We start from the raw sequence: 21,474 nt of genomic DNA on the forward strand, positions 1-21,474 counted from the left end.
AGCTGAGAATGGACCTGTATTTTAGCTAATGAAAAAAAATTCTAAATGCATTGCAAATAACCCTCTTGTAGATTTGAAATAAACAATCCTTCTCTTTGTAGAATGTCTTCTTTTTGTGTTGTGTGAAATGAACAGAAAAAAGGCAGAGTCTGCCATCTACTGGAGATTTACTGCAATTGAATGGATGCTCCTAATGTTGACAGATTTATATATTTTTTGTCTTTTCCAAAAATTATTAGAGGAAGTAGGTGCTTGACCTTCAGAATGTTATTTGCCAACCTCAGAAGGTCAAACTAAATATTACATGTTTTATTCTTTATTCATTCTATATGAGCTTCCAATCCTGTTTTTGTTGTGTGTTTTTTTTTTTTATATCTGAATGTAGTTTAACCTTAAACCCTAAATTGTTGTTGTTTTCTAAGAAATTATATAGAAATAACATCTTTGGTGTGATTTATACAGGGTTAGGGAATAACCAGTTATCATATCATTACCACAATTGATAAATATTATATAAAATTATAAATATGAGAAGTAAAAAAAGGAAAATAAATTATATTATACATTATAAAGTAGAAAAATAGATGGCCCACAGCCATTACATATTTAAAACAGTAATATTCTATACTAAACCTAAACTAATCTTGACAAACTATATATCATTTGAAAGCTTAGAATCTCTAGTTGTCATATTTTCATATTTTGATTCAGAGGAGCAGTAGTTTATCAATTTGCAACAAGCATATTTTCATACTCATAAGGCATGTTCAGACCTTTATTTTGAAATTTTGAATATGAAAAATCATTTAAGACTGGTTGAAACATGTTTGTTTTCATGCCAAGAGTTCAAAAGATAACATCCATTCAATTTGTTTTTTTTTAAAAAAAAGGTCTGAAAATGTTTTTAATAAAAAAAAAAAAAATACATTTATGATTGTGGCGGCGATCTATAACCCACATCCATGTTGTTTTTATGTTTATTAGAGGCTGAATTCATATCAAATTCTGCCAAACTTCCCATACTACTTCTATATAGGATGTCTACTTCATAAATTGTATGAAAATGATGGAAATATATGGTTCAGATCACTCAAACCATATATGGAAATGGATGCACCCTTATATGGTCAGTAAAGGAGCTTGGTTGTCATCTAGTGAAAAAGTGTGGTACTGCGCCCAAACAAAATCTTACTGAAAGCTCATTTTTTAAGATATCAACCTGAAATTTGGAACACAACTTGTTCAGATTTTTGGCTTTGATATCCTCGCAGTTTTAGAGTAAAACTTGTTTTGTAAAATATATATTTTATATAAAATATTATATTTTTACATTTTACATTTTCATAAGCTTAAACTTCTATAACTTTTTTTCTGTTTCACTTACAAAAGTTATTTCACTTCTACAACAATCTGCCAAATCTCATCTTTAAAACAAGACCAGCCTTTATTCCAAAGTATTCTTGAATTACAAACATTTAAGTTTGAATAGTGCATTTTCATGTCTAAAAAAAAAAAAAAAAAAAAAAAGTGGGGGTGACAGTTAACAGGTTAACCTTAAACCCTAAATTGTTGTTGTTTTCTAAGAAATTATATAGAAATTACGTCTTTGGTGTAATTTAAACAGGGTTAGGGAATAACCAGTTATCATATAATTACCACAATTGGTAAATATTATATAAAATTATAAATGTAAGAAGTAAAAAAAAGGAAAATAATATATATTATATATTATAAAGAAGAAAAATAGATCAATTAAACGCATTATTAAAAAGTAGTTTTAATTTAAACGCCATTAGAAACACGTTAGGAATCATTATGAGTTTACTTTACTTATAAATGGTCATTTTTATACATTCATAAATTAAGTTACTTATACAACCGTAGTTTACAGTCCTTTTATATGTTGTTCCTGTGATTGACGTTTTCCTCCGCGAATCATGTTGTGCAAACTTTATCCTTTTATGGTCACTTTATGAACCCAAAGTAAACTTCCAATCACAAGTCACACAAGCCTTTTCTGTTGGTGTAGTCAAACCAACCTTGTAAATCTGACCGCACAGATCGACTCCTCTCGCGACCAGTGAAATCACTACAAACGGGTACCGCCTTGGCGCAAACCAATAGAAACGCACAGTTTAGTGAGGTGAAATATATGTACGCTTTAACCAATTATCTCACACGTACGCAGTTGCGTATGCAGCATTAGCCAATTAAAATACGCTTCTGGGCGAGCTAAGGGCGGGATAAACGCTTCAATGGACCAATCCGCTTTTTAGAAATCTTATTAGGGCGTGGCTTTGCCTCTGAAGTAAGTTAGGTTTTACCAGTAAACCGAGCTGAAGAGGATTGAATTCCAGGTTGACAGGAGGATCCCTGCAGTCAATTGGAAGGTAGTTTTGGCGTTCATTCTGATTTAATAATGTTCGCAAGTGTCCACGAGGTGTTTGTAATGTTATACGCCACATACCTGCAAATGTTTTGCAAACATACGCTGTAAATGGTGTCTAATTCAGCAAATTGCGAAACACAGGCATGCTTGAATGTGCCTCAAAACCTAGTGAGCTGCCTACCTAGACAGCATATCTGGGCGTCGTATGCGTGCTTGAATCCATCTGTACGCTGCCTAAAATATTGTTGAACGTTTCAAACGCGTCTATGATACTCTAAAATGATGTCTATGTAGGCAGCTAACCAGGTTTTGAGACACTTGGGCCATGAACAGACAGATAGCTAGATGGATATAAATATGAATGAATGGATGAATATGTTTGTTGGTGTTTTAATTCATGCATTTGATCATTGGACCTCTCTTTAAAATGAAGCCTGACATGTAGTGCAGTAGTGTGAAATGTGAAGCAGGTGCTCATCTGGTGGGTTTGAATGGATGCATTGGGCCAGGCCAGTTATTTTAAGGCATCAAGCTGTTGAGATCATTATCTAATAAACTGATCTGTATTCTGAATATTGACCTCTTGAGTTTGTTTTATGATGCATGTCTTTGCTGGCAGCCAGTGTACTTGCAGCTTTCTGAATGGTTTCAGGCATAAGTAGCTTACTTTTAAGTGTTTCAATCCAATTTGCTCTTCAGTAATACAATTGTCATCATTTTGTGAATAGTAGGCGTTGGGTGATTTGATGGAAATATTCCAGATTGCTTCTTTGACATCTTCTGGATTCATCTCTGAGAGTTCAAACACAAAAAAGTGCTCCAGTGTAGTTTTTGAAAACTTATGGTTCACCATAGAAATGTGCATTGCCCAAATTTGTACAGGTAAAGCAGCCAGACCACTTTTGAAATATTGTAACAGCTGCCTTAGGACTTATTTATTGAATTTAACTACATACATGCATTTGATAAGTTTCATGTAAGCCACATGCTCATTGTTTACAGTGAAGAACCTGATTTAGTGGCCTTTAGCTCGATGTAGCCATCCGTTTAATCCCTCACAGAGACCATTAACCTTTCTTGGCAGTAATTCCAGTTTCAGAGATTATTTGGATGTGAAACATTCACATGTTTCTACCATTTAGTTATAAATATACTATCCCTAGTCCACTGGACCTAAATATTTATAAGAAGAGTAGAGTCCAGTACTTCTCCGACTATTGGCTCATTTACTGTACAGACTTCTAGGCTGCCTAAAGGAGAATGAAGCCTGGTCACATTTTAGCTTTATTCTTACTTTAAATTTTACTGTAATTAAAAGTAATTACTGTATATTTGCTTTCAACTTGCATTTTTCACAGCCATCCTCTCTCCCAGACCAGCAAGATGGGCAAAAAGAGCCGAGTGAAGACCCAGAAATCGGGGACCGGGGCCACAGCTGCGGTTTCTCCAAAAGAGATGATGAATTTAATTTCTGAACTTCTGCAGAGTGAGTAAAAAACATTCTCTACGACTGCATTCCTGCTCTGAATTCTGTCGCAATGAATTGCTCTCATCACTGCTACACAAAAGGCTTTTGTGATTATGCCGTAATCACATTACATGATTGTGTTATTTTTTTGTTGTGGTGTTAAAGTTACAACTGGATACATTTCAGTGTGAATGATTTCTTTATGTGTAAGTAAATCTAGTTAGTATTTAATCATCTGAAGCTTTTATCCAAATGGAGCCTCCTGAGGTTGTGCTCAAGGGTATGGTGGTACTTGATGGAATAATTTGGTTATCAGTCCAGATTTTTAAACAATACATCAAACATCTCTCCCAAATGGCATGTCATTTTCAGGAAGGACATGCACTTGTTTATATCAAAGACAATTTGCGGTCTGTGTTGTTGTGCAAGGACTTTTACTAGGCCGACGGATGCCGCAACTTTTCACAAAAACAGCCGAAAGAGAAAATGAATCAGCCAGCATTTGGTTACTCTAGGAACTCTACTTAATATAGAGCACTGAGCTATTTCCCCACATTCCCCTGCTGGATTTTGTTGATCCAAGCATAAGTGATTGATAAATAAATCATTCCAATAATTTATATTTTCTTTCTCCCATTCAGAGTGTAGCAGTGCTGCTCCCTCTCCTGGGAAAGAGTGGGAGGAATATGTTCAGATCCGAGCTCTGGTGGAGAAGATCCGTAAGAAACAAAAAGGTACATTATTGCTTCACATGAATATGATTTAGCAGTTCTCAAGCTTTTTACATTGCGTGGTTTGCCCTTTGATTTTCCATTGGCCATTTATAAGGAATTAAGTATTTAACTGTCCTTGTTGCAAGGATAAAGTGGATGGAAAAAACAGATGGTGTGGAACTTAAAGGAATAGTGTACCCAGATATGAATTCTGTCATTTACTTGCTCTCATTACTTTTTTCTGTGGATGAGCACAAAATTAGATTTTTTGCTAAATGTCCAACCTGATGGATGCTGTCAAGCTTCAAAGTCCATATGGCTCATGCACCATATTTTGACACTTTTTAAGGCAGAGTATAGCTTTTTTGTGAGGAACTGGCCACAGTTTTAGTTTTTTTTTGAATACCCCCATGTTATCCAAGATGTTTGTCTTTCCTCCTTCAGTCAAAAAGAAATTTAAGGTTTTTGAGGAAAACATTCCAGGATTTTTCTCCATATAGTGAACTTCAATGGCTACCAAGGGGTTGAAGGTCCAAATTTCAGTTTCAATGCAGCATCAAAGGGATCTACATGATCCCAGACGAGGAATAAGGGTCTTCTCTAGCAAATTCTTTTTAACCACAAATGATCATCTTGCAGTAGCTCTTCGATGCGCAATGCATTACATAATAATGTAATCACATTATGTAGTTTCTTTTCAAATGAAGAAAGAAAGACATAAACATCTAGGATGACATGGGGGTGAGTAAATTTATAAGGAAATTTGAATTCTGAAGTGAACTAATTCAACATGAGGATAAGTGAATATTGACAGAATCTTGATTTTTTTTTTTTTTTTTTTTTTTTTTTTTTTTTGTGTGTGTGTGTGTAAACTATTCCTTAACAGCAACTTAAGAATACAAGAAATCTTATTAGCATAAAAGATGGCTTGTTATTAGGGGTGTGACGAGATCTCGTGTCACGAGATCTCGCGAGACTAAAGTGTGACGAGATTTCTCGTCGAGGCGAAAAGTAGTCTCGTGATGTTGCCATGACAGAGTGTTAGGATGATTAGGAAAGAATATGCCACCGCTACGTTTACATTACACCTCCACTGTCCTTTTACTTTGTGTTTAAATAAAAAACATTTAATTCAGTTGGATAACGGTCGCCGCCGCTCCATATTTAAAGAGTTACGCGCGATCGCTGAAAGTGAAAGTAAACGCGCGCGCGCATTCAAACGCGATTTCAATACCCGCATTTTGAAAGCGGCTCCTTGATTAATGCAAATATCTCTCAATATGAAAGCTATTTTAGGCTGGGCAGTGTAGCTGTAACCATCTCTTAGCTCTGTATCAAAGAAAAAATTGGTCTTATTTGCACTTTGAATATTGAGAGAGTGTGATTAGGGTTTCAACTTGTAAAGTGTTAACATAAAAATGAATAACAGTTTTCTCTTAATCTCATTAAGCACAAACAATAAGGTTTCATTTGTTAACATTAGTTAATGCACTGTGAACTGTCATCAACTAACAATGAATGACTATTTTTATTAACTAACATACCGGTAAACAAAGATTAATAAATACTGTTAATGTGTTAATGTTAATAAATGAGACCTTATTGTAAAGTGTTACCATTTTTATTTATACTGTTTTTATTTCTATGATCAGTTTGTGGAAAGGAGTTCAGTTAGGAGGTCAAAGGTTGTAGAAGCTCATTAATCATGTACAGTAATGTCTGAAGAGATTGAAATCATACAGAAGAGAAGTCAGTCAGTTAAGTTAGTGGCAAAACCTTTTACAGTGCTTTAGTATTGTTGTCTTTTACTGCATATGATAATTCATACTCAGAAAGTAGAACTGAATGACATTCATTATAAGATGATTAGTTAAAACATTTCAAATACACCTGCAGAATATTTTTTCTAGTCATGTATTTCGCCATTGATGATTTCGTAAAAATAGTGTGTAAAAAATCTTGTCTCGTCTCGTCTCGTGAACTCAATCTCGAGTCTCGTCTCGTCTCGTGAGATACCCGTCTCGTCACACCCCTACTTGTTATACATTTCTTTATTTGATAGAATGACAATTGATAACAAACTGCACATATGCAGTAAGTTAATGTAGCAAACACAGAAGTAGCTTTGGTTACAAAGACTTGAGAAGGATCCTATCAAATTACTTAATAAAATACTCAGTGGGAGTCTCAGAGATGTGCATTTAGAACACATAAATATCCATTAGAATAAATGTTAGGCAGCACATTATGCAGTAGGATACACAAGCGTAATAGTTAGCACCGTTTAGTTTCACTTGTGTGGTGTTACAGCAACATAATACAGTAGAATAATGGAAATCATTAGAGAGAGAACTTCTCATGCTGATGTTCAATATACATGCAATAGTTAAATCAGCTTGTGATGGGATTGTATTATTTTCTCAGGGATGTCGGTATCATTTGAGGGAATCAGGGAAGACTTTTTCTCTGAGCTGATGGCCTGGGCCGCAGAGTGTGGGGCTTCTTGTGATGGTTTTGAGATCTCCAATTTTGCAGATGAAGGATATGGTCTGAAGGCTACCAAAGATATCAAGGTTGGTGTCTTTCTCACCTAGTCCACATGCTGTTTGATGAAAAGATGGTTGAGTTGAGACTCTATAATCATTTTTTTTTTTTTTTTTTTCTTTTTGATTAATTGTTTTTACAAGTTGGTCTGAAAGCTCCTTTGTCTCTGAAGCATCATTCATACTGTCAGTCCAAATCGGATTTTTGTGCACATCTGATTGTCAGACTTAGCAAGTGTGAACGGCAAAAAAATCACGTGAAAATTTGTGTGGTGTATGTGACTGTCTCGTGCCACGTAAAACATAAACATCCAACGTGTTTATACGAAACATGCTGAAAGTTGCTGGAGGAACAGGGTTGTGTTGTTGCAAAGTGCTGGATGAGCAGAAAATGACGATATAACAGAGACATGTTTTGAAACCGGTGGAGACGACAGCACGGAATAAAGCCACACATACCAGCTTCCTAACTTTCTGCTGCTTCATCATAAGATGCAGTAGTCCAGTGCGGCGGTTACTCATTGTCATGTGGTAATTAAGACAACATCTGTATTGCTGCAGTTGTTGTTTTTGCCGTACACCTACCAATGAAACATCATTGCCATAGCAACCGATGCAGATATTCTAGAAGGTGAAAGAGCCGCATGGGACACACAAATCGCATCTGAACAGTTGTGATACAGTCAATGTGGACAGTCAATCATTTTAGGTCAGATTCCAATCAGATACACAAATAATCGGATTTGGACTGACAGTGTGAACGTAGCCCTAATGGGCTGTTCCTAGCCAAAATAAGCTACAATATAAACCTAGCTTCATGCTGATATTGTTCTTGGCATCTCACACACTTGGAAATAATCGAGATTAGATCTATTGCAAATTATGTGTGTGATGTGCTGGCTTTTTCTGCCACCTACAGAGCGCTCTGTCATATATTCTGTTGAAGGATGAAACAAGTAACCCAACTTGTATGTCGGCAGTAGATAATGTACATAATTATTTGTGTTCCTTTTTGATGGCTGTTGACCAAGTTTTAATTAAATGCCTTTATCTGGTGATTATTATTTTTATTTATTTTTTTAATAACCATTATCCTTGTTAGTGATTTAGGATGGAATATTTTTAGTGCTGATTTATAGAGGTTATTGATGGTCATATTTTGAGGTTCTTTAGCTAATTGTTGTTTATAAAATGTAGTTTAACACAGCATTTCAAAGGTTTCTATTTAAAATAATGTAATTTGAATGTGTCAGGAAAGGACTAGCCCTGTAATCAAACAAAATTTTTATTCAACTCTACATTGTAACAATTGGTGCTTTTGAATGTATGACCATACCAGGCTTTCTGTCCATTTCAGGCTGAGGAGCTGTTCCTGTGGATCCCTAGAAAAATGCTGATGACTGTGGAATCCGCCAAGAACTCTGTCCTCGGTGAGTTCGCTTAGTTTTGCAATGTCAGTCTTTGACCTTAAACTCTGATAATGACATGCCACATTGAAATGTGCAAATGTTTCTCTCCTCATTTAGAATATTTAGACCACGTTTATAGAATTATTACTTTAATGTTCCAGGTTAGATACAGCTTTTAGCTCCATCGACAGTGACTTAGACTGTGAATTGCTGTTGATTACCATAGAAAATGAATTTGACTTGTTCAGCAGTTGGTAAAACATGCAAGTGTGTGGAGCAAACATACAACAGTTTTTTTTCTATGATATTTTTGTTGTTATATCTTCTTTTGTTTGTTTATAATGTTATGTTTATTTTTATTTTATAATTTGTTGTATTTAAAAATTGTCCTTCTATCATTTAGATGTTGATTGTCATTTTCACACTTACAAAACATACAAAACCAGTGCCGTTTTTTTAGTATTATTTATACTGTGTGCTGTTATATTATTAGTTTTTATTTTATATTTGCATTCTTTATTTTAATTTTAGTGTAAGTTTTAGTACTTTATGTGCTTCTGTCTTTTTAATATTTTTATTTAGCTTGAATTATTTTTTAGTTTTATTTATTTTTATTAGTTTTAGTAATTTTTTTTAAACTAAATTTTTCAAGTTTTTCATCTAATGTTGTTTTTTTTAATGCTGAAAATGGATTTTAATAGTTTTAACACTATTTGTTATCCAAACCATCTGCATAATGGTACATTTTCAAAATGTAGCTATACTGTGGTTTACATGACCCGATATAAACTTTTAACTTTCAAGCAAGCTTTCTGCTCAAATAAACACAGGACCACGTCAAAACCTTAACTTGAGAACAGAATAATTTTAAGTGAAAAGAATTAGTTGTGTTTTAATATCTGCAAACCATTTGCAGACAGACCCCTAACTTAACCTTTTTTCACAGGGCCGCTGTACAGTCAGGACCGGATTCTCCAGGCCATGGGCAATGTGACTCTGGCTCTACACTTGCTGTGTGAACGGGCCAATCCCAGCTCTCCCTGGCTGCCCTACATTAAGACCCTGCCTGCTGACTACGACACCCCCCTGTACTTTGAAGAGGAGGAAGTGCGCCACCTGCTGGCCACACAAGCCATACAGGACGTGCTCAGTCAATATAAAAACACAGCACGGCAGTACGCCTACTTCTACAAAGTCATCCACGTAAGTCATACAGCTTCTCTCAACTGTCTGTGTGCATGCATATATATTCTTTTGACTCATTCATTTGGCTTGACTTTTAAATTAGAGAGTGACAAATTAAAAGGAAGTGAAAGCCATACACAATCTTAACCGAGTCTGAATGATCGCACTGCCATAGAAAAACTTAAGTACATTTTAAATAACATTAAGTCATTAAAGCCTTTTGTTGATGGCCACATGCAGTGTGGTGTGATCAGGTGTTTAATTGGCTATTGCATACTGTTCTACATATATTTACCTACTTTTTCAGAGAAAAAATATCTTCAGCTGTTAATACAAATCTAACTTGAGCACCTAGTCTCACATTTCAGCTATGGATGTCCCTGAATATATCACAAGTACACAAAAGTGCAAACTTTCTTCAGTAAACTCATAGAGTTGTACTCATACGTATGGCAGTTTTGATGAGTGCGGTGACTGATAGCCCTATCTCTGTCTCATACATGGACTGAAAGCCATTTGAGTGCAGGGTTTTTTAAGCAATCAGCTCGACAAGTTATTCAGACTCTCTAGCCACATGAATAGCTGTCCTTTACACTGCTGTCTGCTGAGGTGAGGAAATCCAGTTTTAAAAGGATCCCTGCCGTTGAAGGCACATTGGAGATGGGTAAAAGGAGCTTTATAATGCCCTCTTGCACCCAATTTCAGGGCCCCTGATAAGCTGCCATTGACATGGCTCTGAGACAGTGATGCAGTGGCCATCTTTGACCAGCAGGGGGAGATGTTTATCCCTCAAAGTAGTGTACAAAGCAAAACATAAGTGGGCTTAAATTAGTTTTCTTTTAAATAATGGCATGTCTGAAGTTTTAGATTTTAGTGGCAGAAAAGAATATGATAATAAATATATGATACTTTCTGCTCTGTTACAATAAGGAATTATAAATGTAAGAAGTTATATAGAAATAAGAAATTAAATAGAAATGTACTTCTAGACTATAAAATCTTCTCGTCACTTCAGAAGTAAAAATGTCAGATTGTAGATATTTCATTGTTTCCACTACTAAACAAAAGTAAGTTTTGATTTTGAAAGTCCAGTCAAATATCTATGCTTAATATTCAGTTGTTGCCTCACCTGGTAAGTTCTAGAATGTATTTACTTTCCACTTTGTTTACAATAAAATGTATTACTATAAAATGTAATTTCAGTGTTATGATGCAAATCTTGAATGACACATTGAGACGGCAGTTCATTTCAACGGGACTGTGATCCGTCCAATAAATTTTATCCCGGTTCTTGGACCTCCTCTTAGCTATTAAGGAAGCAATAATATGCCCTTCCCAGTTCTCCCCAATTTTCATTCTAAATCTTTGAGCGGTACATTTTGTTTCTTTCATTAGATGACTGTCAATTAGGGAAAAGAAACTAATATTTCACATTACTGTCAAGATAAGGCATCAAATATTCATGCAAATAGTTAATGTATTTGTCATTTTGTCTGCAAATCTGTTGACATTTTCTTTATTAAATGTTTTCTAGTTTATAAAAGGGGGTGGGAGTGTAATTAGGAGCGGTATTATTGTTTCTCGTTCTCCGTTAATAACTTTAATCAAGTGTATTTATACTTTTTTCTATACAGCGACTGAGATAAATAACAGGAAACACAATAAACTGAAATATATGCATCTGCTACTTTAAGCCGTAGGCATCAGTCATCAGAAAGTTAATCAATATGTATATGTAGTGAATGATTTCAATTTGAATATGTAGTCCATTAGGTGGCAGAAGTGAGTTAGGCTTCCAAGGGTACTGGTCTAAATGAAACGTTACTTCTTCTGAAACGAACTTGGTTAAAGTTTGTATTGCTAGAGCAAAGCTGGAGGACCTTATGACCTCTTGGCGTAATGAATTAGACACTGATCATGCCGTGTAAACCTTTTAATGAACAGAAAGATTCATTCCCTGTGCATTCAAGCAGGAGTTCAGAGTGAAATGAACGTAACTCTTTTTGCTCATATAAAGCTCTGTTTTTTTTTTTTTTTTCCCAAAGAGGTTCAGTTGAGGGGGAGGGTTGTCTTGCCGGCCCTTTGGTGAGTGTCCTGTCCGCTCCTCTCCTCTCGGCTCTTCAGGTTGGGAGCCAGTGTCACTGTAATGACTACTGTCAATGTCAGCCTCTCTTCTGAGGCGGCCGCAGATGACCGGGCTGGAAAATTAGCTTGTCGCATTGGCTTTGAATTGAATTGACCTGAATGTACCTTCCACACATGACTGACAACCCCAGCCCCCCCTTTCTACTTCCTCCCACCGCCTGCTTTATCTGGTCCCTGCCTCCCCCCTCCTCCTGGCTTTTCCTCAGGAAGAACTGAGAAAGCAAGGCCCTTCACCTGCTGGAATTGAGGAGCTTTTTATATATATTTGCCTGTGTGAAGAGGGATAGGCTGTTGTCAATGCCGAGCACCCTCTGAGGAGTATCCAGGCGCCTCCCGTGTCCGCGGGGGACCAATGATAACCGTGCCTTCCTCGTTGGGGCTGGATGCGTGCTTGTGTGTGGGGGAGGTGAACCTCATAAGGTGACCCCGGTATGCAGCGAATGCAAAGTAACCTTGGTGTGCTGCATCTGCCGTTGTTGATGAGAAATGAACAGGGTCCCAGTGGTACGCTCTCATCCCACCCCCTCTCCCTGCACCTGAGAAGATATCTGTCTGACCTTCCTGATGCAGCTCGGAAAATGAGGGAGAGTTTGCGATGTTGAACGACGATGTAGGTATGCGCTTGTTTCATAATTTTCAGCATTAAGTACACAAAGTCGAGCATTGAAACCGTCTATGTAACGGAAGTTACAAGCAAAATCAATCCCGTTTGAACCTCAGCATGCGCACTGATGACAAGCTCTCTAATACCGGCCAGGGCGCGGATGGGGTGCTTGGGGAATCTCGGCTCCAGAAAGACCTCCTGGAGGCCACCGGCCAATTAGCCGCGTTTCCCGCCGTCCTCGTTAAGGAGAGCAGGCACTCGTGGTGGGAGCTTTTGTTTTCTAATTGATTTACAGGGCCGTTCCCCCCCTCGTCTCTCTCTGAGCCGCGGTGCCATTGTGGCACATGATGAATTACCTCTCTCTGGTGATGCTAATGCATCACAAGCTGAACCTGCAGCGGTGCAGCTGCCCTTTATCTCCGAAAACTACACCTCATCAAACGTGCCGTCTAAAACTACCTCCGTTTCGTCTCAAACTACCTCTGTACGTGCGCGCATTTTACGTTTTTCCAGATTAGAGGCCTTATCCTAACCCAGAGCTCTCTGAGGGGTCCGGGCAGACCTCTTCATGGCCTTTCTGCAGCCAGGTTGGCCCTTCCCCCCGGGGTTTATCACTCTGTTCAACTAATTATTGCCTTAATTGAATCTATTACGGTACTTGGGCACTCGAGTATTTGGCTCTCAGAGGACTGAAAATATCATTAACTGCGCTTTAACCCTTTTCAGGTGGCCTGTAATGGTTACCGATGCTCAAACGTGTTGTTTTTTTTTTCTACTTTGTTTAGCTGGCTTCAGCATATCTTCCTGCAAGATGTCTGCAGAGAACTGCTTGACTCTCTCTTGAGATTTGCCCTATTACTTCCTTCAAAACCTGTAATATGCTTTTTTTTTTTTTTTTTTTCTCCCATCCATACATGAACCACTTCCCTTCATCTGCAATGTGAGGCTCAAACCCAGGACACAGAATTCTGACTTGCCGGCTTTACCCAGCGCTTATCTTTTAATGGTTGTCCATCAGCGTACGTGAGCGACGCTTCCAAGTCAGCCTGCTCCTAGAATTGGGGTTGAAATGAAAAAGGAAGTGGTCAGGCTTTGCTCTGTTATTATGTCATGCTTTATGAAATCACAGCTGACCTGTAGACCATCATCCACCTGAGTGTGTTACACCTTTGCCCGGTTGCTCACAGCAGGAGCAGCCGAAGTACATGTTCTCACGCTCTGCTGTAGGGCTACAACAATTTCAAAACTGGACTCTACTCTGCCGACACACTGAGTTACAGGCAAAGATATGATGTGACCACACTGTATCACCGTCTTCGCTAAGTGTGTGTGGGTTCCAGAGCAGCAAGGGGGAATACAGGGCTCAATTAGTGTCAGGGAAATTGATTAATGGGGAGAGACGTGGAAGGTAAAAGTTAGCCACTACTTCTGAGCGCTTGCATTTAATGCTTCTATTCCTCAGTTTGCGAGCCTAATGGTGCAGCTTGGTTCACAGAAGGGGTTTGTGCCCTCTTTCCAGTAAGCACATGCATGTCTCCGAGACGTCTGTGAGGGAGCACACTACCTGGAAGCCTTCACATTATATTTAAAGGGTTAGTTCACACAAAAATGAAAATGATCCCATAATTTACTCACCCTCTAGCCATCCTAGGTGTATATGACTTTCTTCTTTCAGCCAAACACAGAGTTATATTAAAAATATATAATATTCCAATATTTTAACGAAATATTGGAGTTTTTGTCCAAAAAAGGGCATCCATCGATCATAAAACGTACTCCACGTGTAGTACGTGATGGCGTAGTGTAGAACGTCATGGCATTGTGTACTACATCGCGGAAGATAGCGCTTTTTAGATGTGTATGGCTCATATTTTTGATAAAATCTCAGTGAGGCCTGCATTGCCAGCAAGATCATTTCCTTATTTCAATGCCCAGAAAGGTACTAAAAACATATTTAAAACAGTTCATGTGACTACAGTGGTTCAACCTTAATATTATAAAGAGACGAGAATACTTTGTGTGCCCAAAAAAACAAAATAATGACTTGATTCAACAATATCTAGTGATGGGCGATTTCAAAACACTGCTTCATGAAGCTTCAAAGCTTTACGAATCTTTTGTTTCGAATCAGTGGTTCGGAGCGCATATCAAACTGCCAAAGTCACGTGAACTATTGAAATTTCGAAACGCTTGTGACGCAATGAAGCCTCGTTTACTGAAATCACATGACTTTGGCACGCTGAATCACTGATTCGAAAACAAAAGATTCGTAAACTTCATTGCTTCATGAAGCAGTGTTTTGAAATCGCACAATGCTAGATATTGTTGCATAAAGTCGTTATTTAGGGGTTTTTTTTGGTGCACAAAAAGTATTCTCGTTGCTTTATAATATTAAGGTTGAACCACTGTACTCGCATGAACTATTTTAAATACGTCTTTAGTAGCTTTCTGGCCACTGAGAAAATAAATAATCTTGCTGTCAATGCAGGCCTCACTGAGCCATCAGATTTTATCAAAAATATCTTCATTTGTTCTGAAGATGAACAAAGGTCTTACAGGTGTAGAATGACATGAGGGTGAGTAATTAATGACACAATTTTCATTTTTGGGTGAACTAACCCTTTAACCCCCTGGAGCCACATGGAGTATGTTTAATGCACTTTTTTTGGACTTCAAAAACTCATCCTCCAATCACTTCCATTATTAAGCTTGGGCGAGCCAGGATATTTTTAATATTTAATATAACCGTGATTTGAGTTTGGCTGAATGAAGGAAGTCTCATACACCTAGGATGGCTTGAGGGTGAGCAAATTATGGGGTAATTTTTTAATTATGGGTGAACTAACCCTTTAAAAGGAATCCTTTACCAAAAAAAAAATTAAAGGTGCCCTAGAATTAAAAATTGAATTTATCTTGGCATAGTTAAATAACACGAGTTCAGTACATGGAAATGACATACAGTGAGTCTCAAACACCATTGTTTCCTCCTTCTTATATAAATCTCATTTGTTTAAAAGACCTCCGATGAACAGGCGAATCTCAACATAACACTGACTGTTACGTAACAATCGGGATCATTAATATGTACACCCCAATATTTGCATATGCCAGCTCATGTTCAAGGCATTACACAAGGGTAGGACGTCTGGATGTGCACAGCTGCGTTTCTTACTGTATTCACGGAGAAAAGACTGTCGTTATTTTCATTTTTTAAACACTTGCAGTCTGTATAATTCATAAACACAACTTCATTCTTTAGAAATCTCTCCAACAGTGTGTAATGTTAGCTTTAGCCACAAAGCACAGCCTCAAACTCATTCAGAATCAAATGTAAACATCCAAATAAATACCATACTTACGCGATTAGACATGTTGCATGACGAACACTTTGTAAAGATCCATTTTGAGGGTTATATTAGCTGTGTGAATTATGCTGTTTAAGGCAAGTGCGAGCTCCGTGGGCGGGGAGCGTGAGCATTTAAAGGGGCCGCAGCCTAAATCGGCTCATATTTAATGATGCCCCAAAATAGGCAGTTAAAAAAATTTATAAAAAAAAAATCTATGGGGTATTTTGAGCTGAAACTTCACAGACACATTCAGGGGACACCTTAGACTTATATTATATCTTTTAAAAAGACGTTCTACGGCACCTTTAAATTGTCATCATTTGCTCACCTTGCTATCGTTCCAAACTCGTATAGCTTTTTTTCTTCAATGGAACACTAAAGGAGATATTTTGCAGAGTGTTCACGCTGCTCTTTTCCATACAACAATATAACATATAGCATGCATTTAAAAGCACCATAAAAGAAGTCTTTTTTTTGAGTCTCGATCGGTTCCAGCGGGGTTTCACAATTTTTTTTTTTTTGGGTCAGCCAAACCCCTTTGACTTAATCTTAGGGTGTACTTCAAATAAATATTTTAAGTTAATATTTCAATTCAACACATTCACATGTTCCCAGTTCTTTTGATATAGGTTAATGGACATGCAGGTAAACAAATACTGTAAAGTATTTCATTTTTTAGTAGTTGTTTTATTTTGATTGCATTTATTTAATTTTACTTTTTATGGTTTAATCTAATGGCTTTTATCAGTTTGGGAAAACCTGGTTTACGAGATTTGTGAGAAGTGTCGATGTCAAACTTTGCACAATGTGTCTGCATTGATCAGATATTTGTCTTATTTGTGTAAAAACATCTGATGATAAATGCATTAAAACACAATTTCAAATGTAATGTTGATGTAACATTCAATTTAATGCTTTTGCAACGAACATAAGAAGAACTCTTTAAAAAAAAATACATCTCACAGATGAAAACCCTCATGTTAAAGAGACATCTTTATTATTAAGGAGGTTATTTTGTATTCATATCTGTAAGTGATTTATATCATTTGAAATCTGCCAAGTTCACATTTTCTTTTGTTGTTTTGGTTCCTGTGTCTGTTGGGCAATTTTATCACTCCTTCTGTGTGATGGACTGATCACCCGAGTCGTGATTATGATATTCGAGCGCAAGCTTTTTGATGTATTGTGTTATATACATATCAGCACCATTACGGTTTTCGCGGTACCTCATTGTGGAGTACAGTGCTTCATTTCACAGGACAAGCACCACACACACAGCCATGAGAGCACCTGTGGGGGAAAAGAAGAATATCCTTCACTCTCAGCTTCATACCTACGTCTATTTTTATGGCTCATTTTGCATGTTCAGGAGGGTGCTACGGGCCGGCTGAATTAGACCCTGGCATTCTTTGCTCCCTACTTTTTTTCCCTTTCTACGGGATTGTAGCTTTTTTTTTTTTTCCCCTCTCCATGACACCCGCTGCAAATGAGCCCTTGGAGGGACCGAGTCTGTGGCTTTAAATGTAGATTTCTGTGGCACCAGTGGCTCTCTGTCACACAAATTGATGAAGCAGATTTATGACGGCTGCTGGGCACAACAAATTAAGTTGACAGTGATGTATGGGGGGCTAATGCCACCATGATCCTTGCATAGCACCACTGGACGCTCTTTGCCTGGCTACACTCTTGTTAGGATCTGTTAGGCAGCCACATAATGAAATTCCACTGACTGATTTGTGGGTTTTTTTTTTTTTTTTTTTTTTTTTTTTTCCCTCTCTCTTTTCTTTCCTCCTTTCCCCTATATCTCCTTCTCTCTTGTCCTTTTATTATCTTTTCTCCTTTTTCCTTCGCCTCTACTCTCTGTGTTCTTCATCTTCAATTCCCAGACTCATCCAAACGCCAGCAAACTGCCCTTGAAGGACGCTTTTACCTTTGACGACTACAGGTTGGTTGAAATGTCCTGCCATGTAAAAAAAAAAAAGTGGAACTTCTCTTCTTTGCTTAGATTCAAAAAAAGAAAAGAGCAGGAAGATGAGCCGTAGGTTAGTTGTAGGGCTACGCGATGGCCTTTAAAAATGAGGCGTTTGTTCTCATTGTTCTTTCATTAGCACCAAATTATCTGTGAAGGAATAATTTATCATTGGTCCCCTTTCATCTTCAGATTGTTGAATATGATGCAAGTCTGTGCTCCCGTTGGGTAATGTGTGAAGAGAATGGAATAGCGTCTTGTCACAGTTAATGTTGTCTTCAGTGGACTTCAAGTTCTTTTTAATAAATTATGTCCAGATTATTTAGACTAGATAAGTAAGACATTTTTTTTTTTCCTCTTCTGGACAAATTCAGATCTAAGGTCATTATATTGCCTGATATGCAGGCTAATAAAGCAGCTGTATTCTGTACATTTTAAATCTGAAGTCCGCTTGTAATGTAAGGAGAAATTGACCATTTAAATGACCATTTTCCACCCTCTCTGGCCTTAAGATTTAGGAAATTTGTATGCAATTGACCCCTGTTTTGATTAGTTAATTTTTGCATGTGAAATGAGCATCAGCGCTGTCTGTGCAGAATACTAAAGGCCATGGTGTGTAAACATGGGCAGTGATGCAATAAAGTCCACAAGAAATCAATATTGACCCCATTTACTTTGTTCACACACATTACTATACAATTAGTTCACAGAAAAAATTAGGGTCCCACTTTATATTAAGTGGCCTTAACTACTATGTACTTACATCAAAAATAAGTACAATGTACTTATTGGGTTCATATTGAATTGCAAAACACTTTTGCTGCTATTGAGGTGGGGTACGGGTAAGGTTAGGGAAAGCCTATGTGGTATAGGTAGGTTTAAGGGTTGGTTAAGGTGTAAGGGTTGGGTCAACAGTGTAATTATAAATGTAATTACAGAAATTAATTACAGATGTAATTACATGCAGGTGTTTTTAAAATATAAGTACAATGTAAAAACATGTATGTACACAATAAGTGCATTGTATCAAATGATTAATTTAAATGTAAGTACACAGTAGTTAAGGCCACTTAATATAAAGTGGGACCAAAATTAGTTTGAATTAGTCTTCGTAATCAGAATATCCTTAAAGGATTAGTTCACTTCAGAATTAAAATTTCCTGAAAATTTACTCAACCCATGTCATCCAAGATGTTTATATCTTTGTTTCTTCAGTTGAAAAGAAATTGTGGTTTTTGAGAAAAACATTCCAGGATTTTTCTCCATATATATAATTTTTTTTTTTTTTTTTTTAAAGAAAATAACCCATTGTTTCACTAGACAAGACCCTTATTCCTCATCTGGGATTGTGTAGAACCCTTTGAAGCTGCATTTAAACTGCAATTTGGACTTTCAACCTGTTGGTAGCCGTTGAAGTCCACTGGAGAAAAATCCTGGAACGTTTTCCTCAAAAACCATAATTTCTTTTCAACTGAAGAAAAACATAAACATCTTGGATGACATGGGGGTGATTAAATTATCAGGAAATTTTATTTCTGAAGTGATCTAATCCTTTAACCACCCCCTCCAACCATCAGTCTGCTGCGAACAAGAGATGGCGAGGAGTTGCGCTAAATCAAACCCCGTCCGCAGGTAACTCCCTCCCCCCTCTCTTATTCAATATTCAATTTCACATCACAATACTGAAGAAAAATCGGTCGCAACTTCCAATTCCCATGGACTTTAAAGGTTGTGATGTAAATACCATGAAGATATTATCTAAATTACTTGTTTTTGCGGCTTAGTGTCCATACATGTTATGGGTAGACTGGAAATAGAATTTTATTTTGTGTTATTAATTATAACATAGATATACATTAAACTCTTTGATTTTAAAGGGTTACTTCACCCAAAAATGAAATTTTTGTCATTAATTATTCACCCTCATGTTGTTCCAAACCCGTAAGATCCTTCGTTCATCTTCAGAACACAAATTAAGATATTTTTGACAAAATCCGATGGCTCAGTGAGGCCTGTATTGCCAACAAAACAATTAACACTTTCAGATACCCAGAAAGGTACTAAAGACATATTTAAAACAGTTCATGTGACTACAGTGGTTCAACCTTAAATGTTATGAAGCGACAAGAATACTTTTTGTGACTTTATTCAATATTTAGTGATGGGCGATTTCAAAACACTGCTTTATGAAGTTTCGAAGCTTTTGCGAACTCTTTTGTTTCGAATCAGTGGTTCGGAGCGTGTATCAAACTGCCAAAGTCACGTGATTTCAGTAAACGGAAGGCTTCGTTTACGTCATAAGTGTTTCGAAATGTTTTGAAATTTCAATGGTTCATGTGACTTTGGCAGTTTGATACACGCTCCGAACCACTAATTTGAAACGAAAAGATTCGTAAAGCTTCAAAGCTTCATGAAGCAGTGTTTTGAAATCACCCATCACTAGATATTGTTGAATAAAGTCGTTATTTAAGTATAAGTATTCTCAACACTTCATAGCATTAAAGTTGAACCACTATAGTCACATGAACTGTTTTAAATATGTCTTTAGTAGTTTACTGGGCATCTGAAAGTGTTAATTGTCTTGCTGTCAATGCAGGCCTCACTGAGCCATCGGATTTTATCAAAAATATCTTAATTTGTGTTCTGAAGATGAACAAAGATCTTACAGGTTGTGGAACAGCATGAGGGTGAGTAATAAATGACAGAATTTTCATTTTTTGGGTGAACTTAACCCTAACTAAAAGAGCAAGAGGATTCCTGTTTTCCATTATATTTACCTTTTTAAGATGTACAGCTATTTTAGTAGTGTTTTGAATCTGTAATGAAGCAAAGCCATTTGTATATCAGGTGGGCAGTGTCTTCTGTGATGACTCGTCAAAACCAGATTCCCACAGCAGACGGAAGTCGGGTCACACTGGCCCTCATCCCTCTCTGGGACATGTGCAACCACACCAATGGCCTGGTGAGTCCGCAGCACTGCTGCAAAACCCATATAGAGCTACCCATCAAATCATTTATGGGTAGCAGAAGGCTTTTGCACCCAATTCAGTTCAGCCATTTAAATGTATGTATATATTCCTGCATGATACGGATGTTTACAGTGCTTTCGCTTGTATTGCAATCCTGAAGCACAGAGGGGAAAAAACATTTACTTTTAAGGAATGCGGGAGCAAGGTCTAATGTGATTTTTCGGTAGATTATGCCTTCATCCCAAGGGATCTTTTATATTTATTTTGGATAATTTGTCTTTGATTGTGCTCAGCAGCTCTTGCCACAGAGCAATATATCGCCTCCGTTCATATGACTGTAATGCACTTATATCTTAAAATGAAGTTTTGTTTCAAATTATCATGTGCATTGAAAATCACGGTCATTAAAATGTGTAATGAAATGTTTTTCTGGTAATCCCCTGGTTAAGGTTTAATAAAAACATATTGTATGTTTGGTAGCAGTGTTTTTCATACAATTTACTCAGTTTATTTGATTTAGTTGATTTCTGAAGATTTTGAGAGATTTAATGGTGAAGGATTGTATTTGTTAAGGGTGTGTTATTTTATAGGTTGGCTCTATAACCATTAATTAGTGCCATTAATTTGTAGTTTTGTCCTGTTGATTTGTTTCATTTTATCTTTTTCCCACCCACAGAAGTATTTCATGAAATAGCCTTGCAGTTTTGGTTCCTAATTGTTTAACATTTTAAAG

At 37.0% G+C, this 21,474-nt stretch overlaps 1 protein-coding gene across 3 annotated transcripts in view; it reads left to right on the top strand.

Moving 5' to 3' along the window:
* Positions 1–2,234: 2,234 nt before the first annotated feature.
* Positions 2,235–21,474, top strand: part of setd3 (SET domain containing 3, actin histidine methyltransferase) — a 33,128-nt gene continuing 13,888 nt past the window's right edge. For 2 of the 3 annotated variants that reach the window (XM_048190797.1, XM_048190796.1), the window contains exons 1-8: positions 2,235–2,390; positions 3,748–3,875; positions 4,499–4,591; positions 6,995–7,143; positions 8,471–8,543; positions 9,469–9,725; positions 17,690–17,748; positions 20,620–20,734. In XM_048190797.1, the coding sequence (XP_048046754.1) occupies positions 3,773–3,875; positions 4,499–4,591; positions 6,995–7,143; positions 8,471–8,543; positions 9,469–9,725; positions 17,690–17,748; positions 20,620–20,734 (849 nt within the window). In that variant the 5' untranslated portion in view covers positions 2,235–2,390; positions 3,748–3,772. The remainder of the gene's footprint in view (positions 2,391–3,747; positions 3,876–4,498; positions 4,592–6,994; positions 7,144–8,470; positions 8,544–9,468; positions 9,726–17,689; positions 17,749–20,619; positions 20,735–21,474) is intronic. The other variant, XM_048190798.1, reaches the window with a different exon arrangement.

The sequence above is a fragment of the Megalobrama amblycephala genome, linkage group LG5, assembly GCF_018812025.1.
Source record: "Megalobrama amblycephala isolate DHTTF-2021 linkage group LG5, ASM1881202v1, whole genome shotgun sequence".
Classification (NCBI taxonomy): Eukaryota; Metazoa; Chordata; class Actinopteri; order Cypriniformes; family Xenocyprididae; genus Megalobrama; species Megalobrama amblycephala.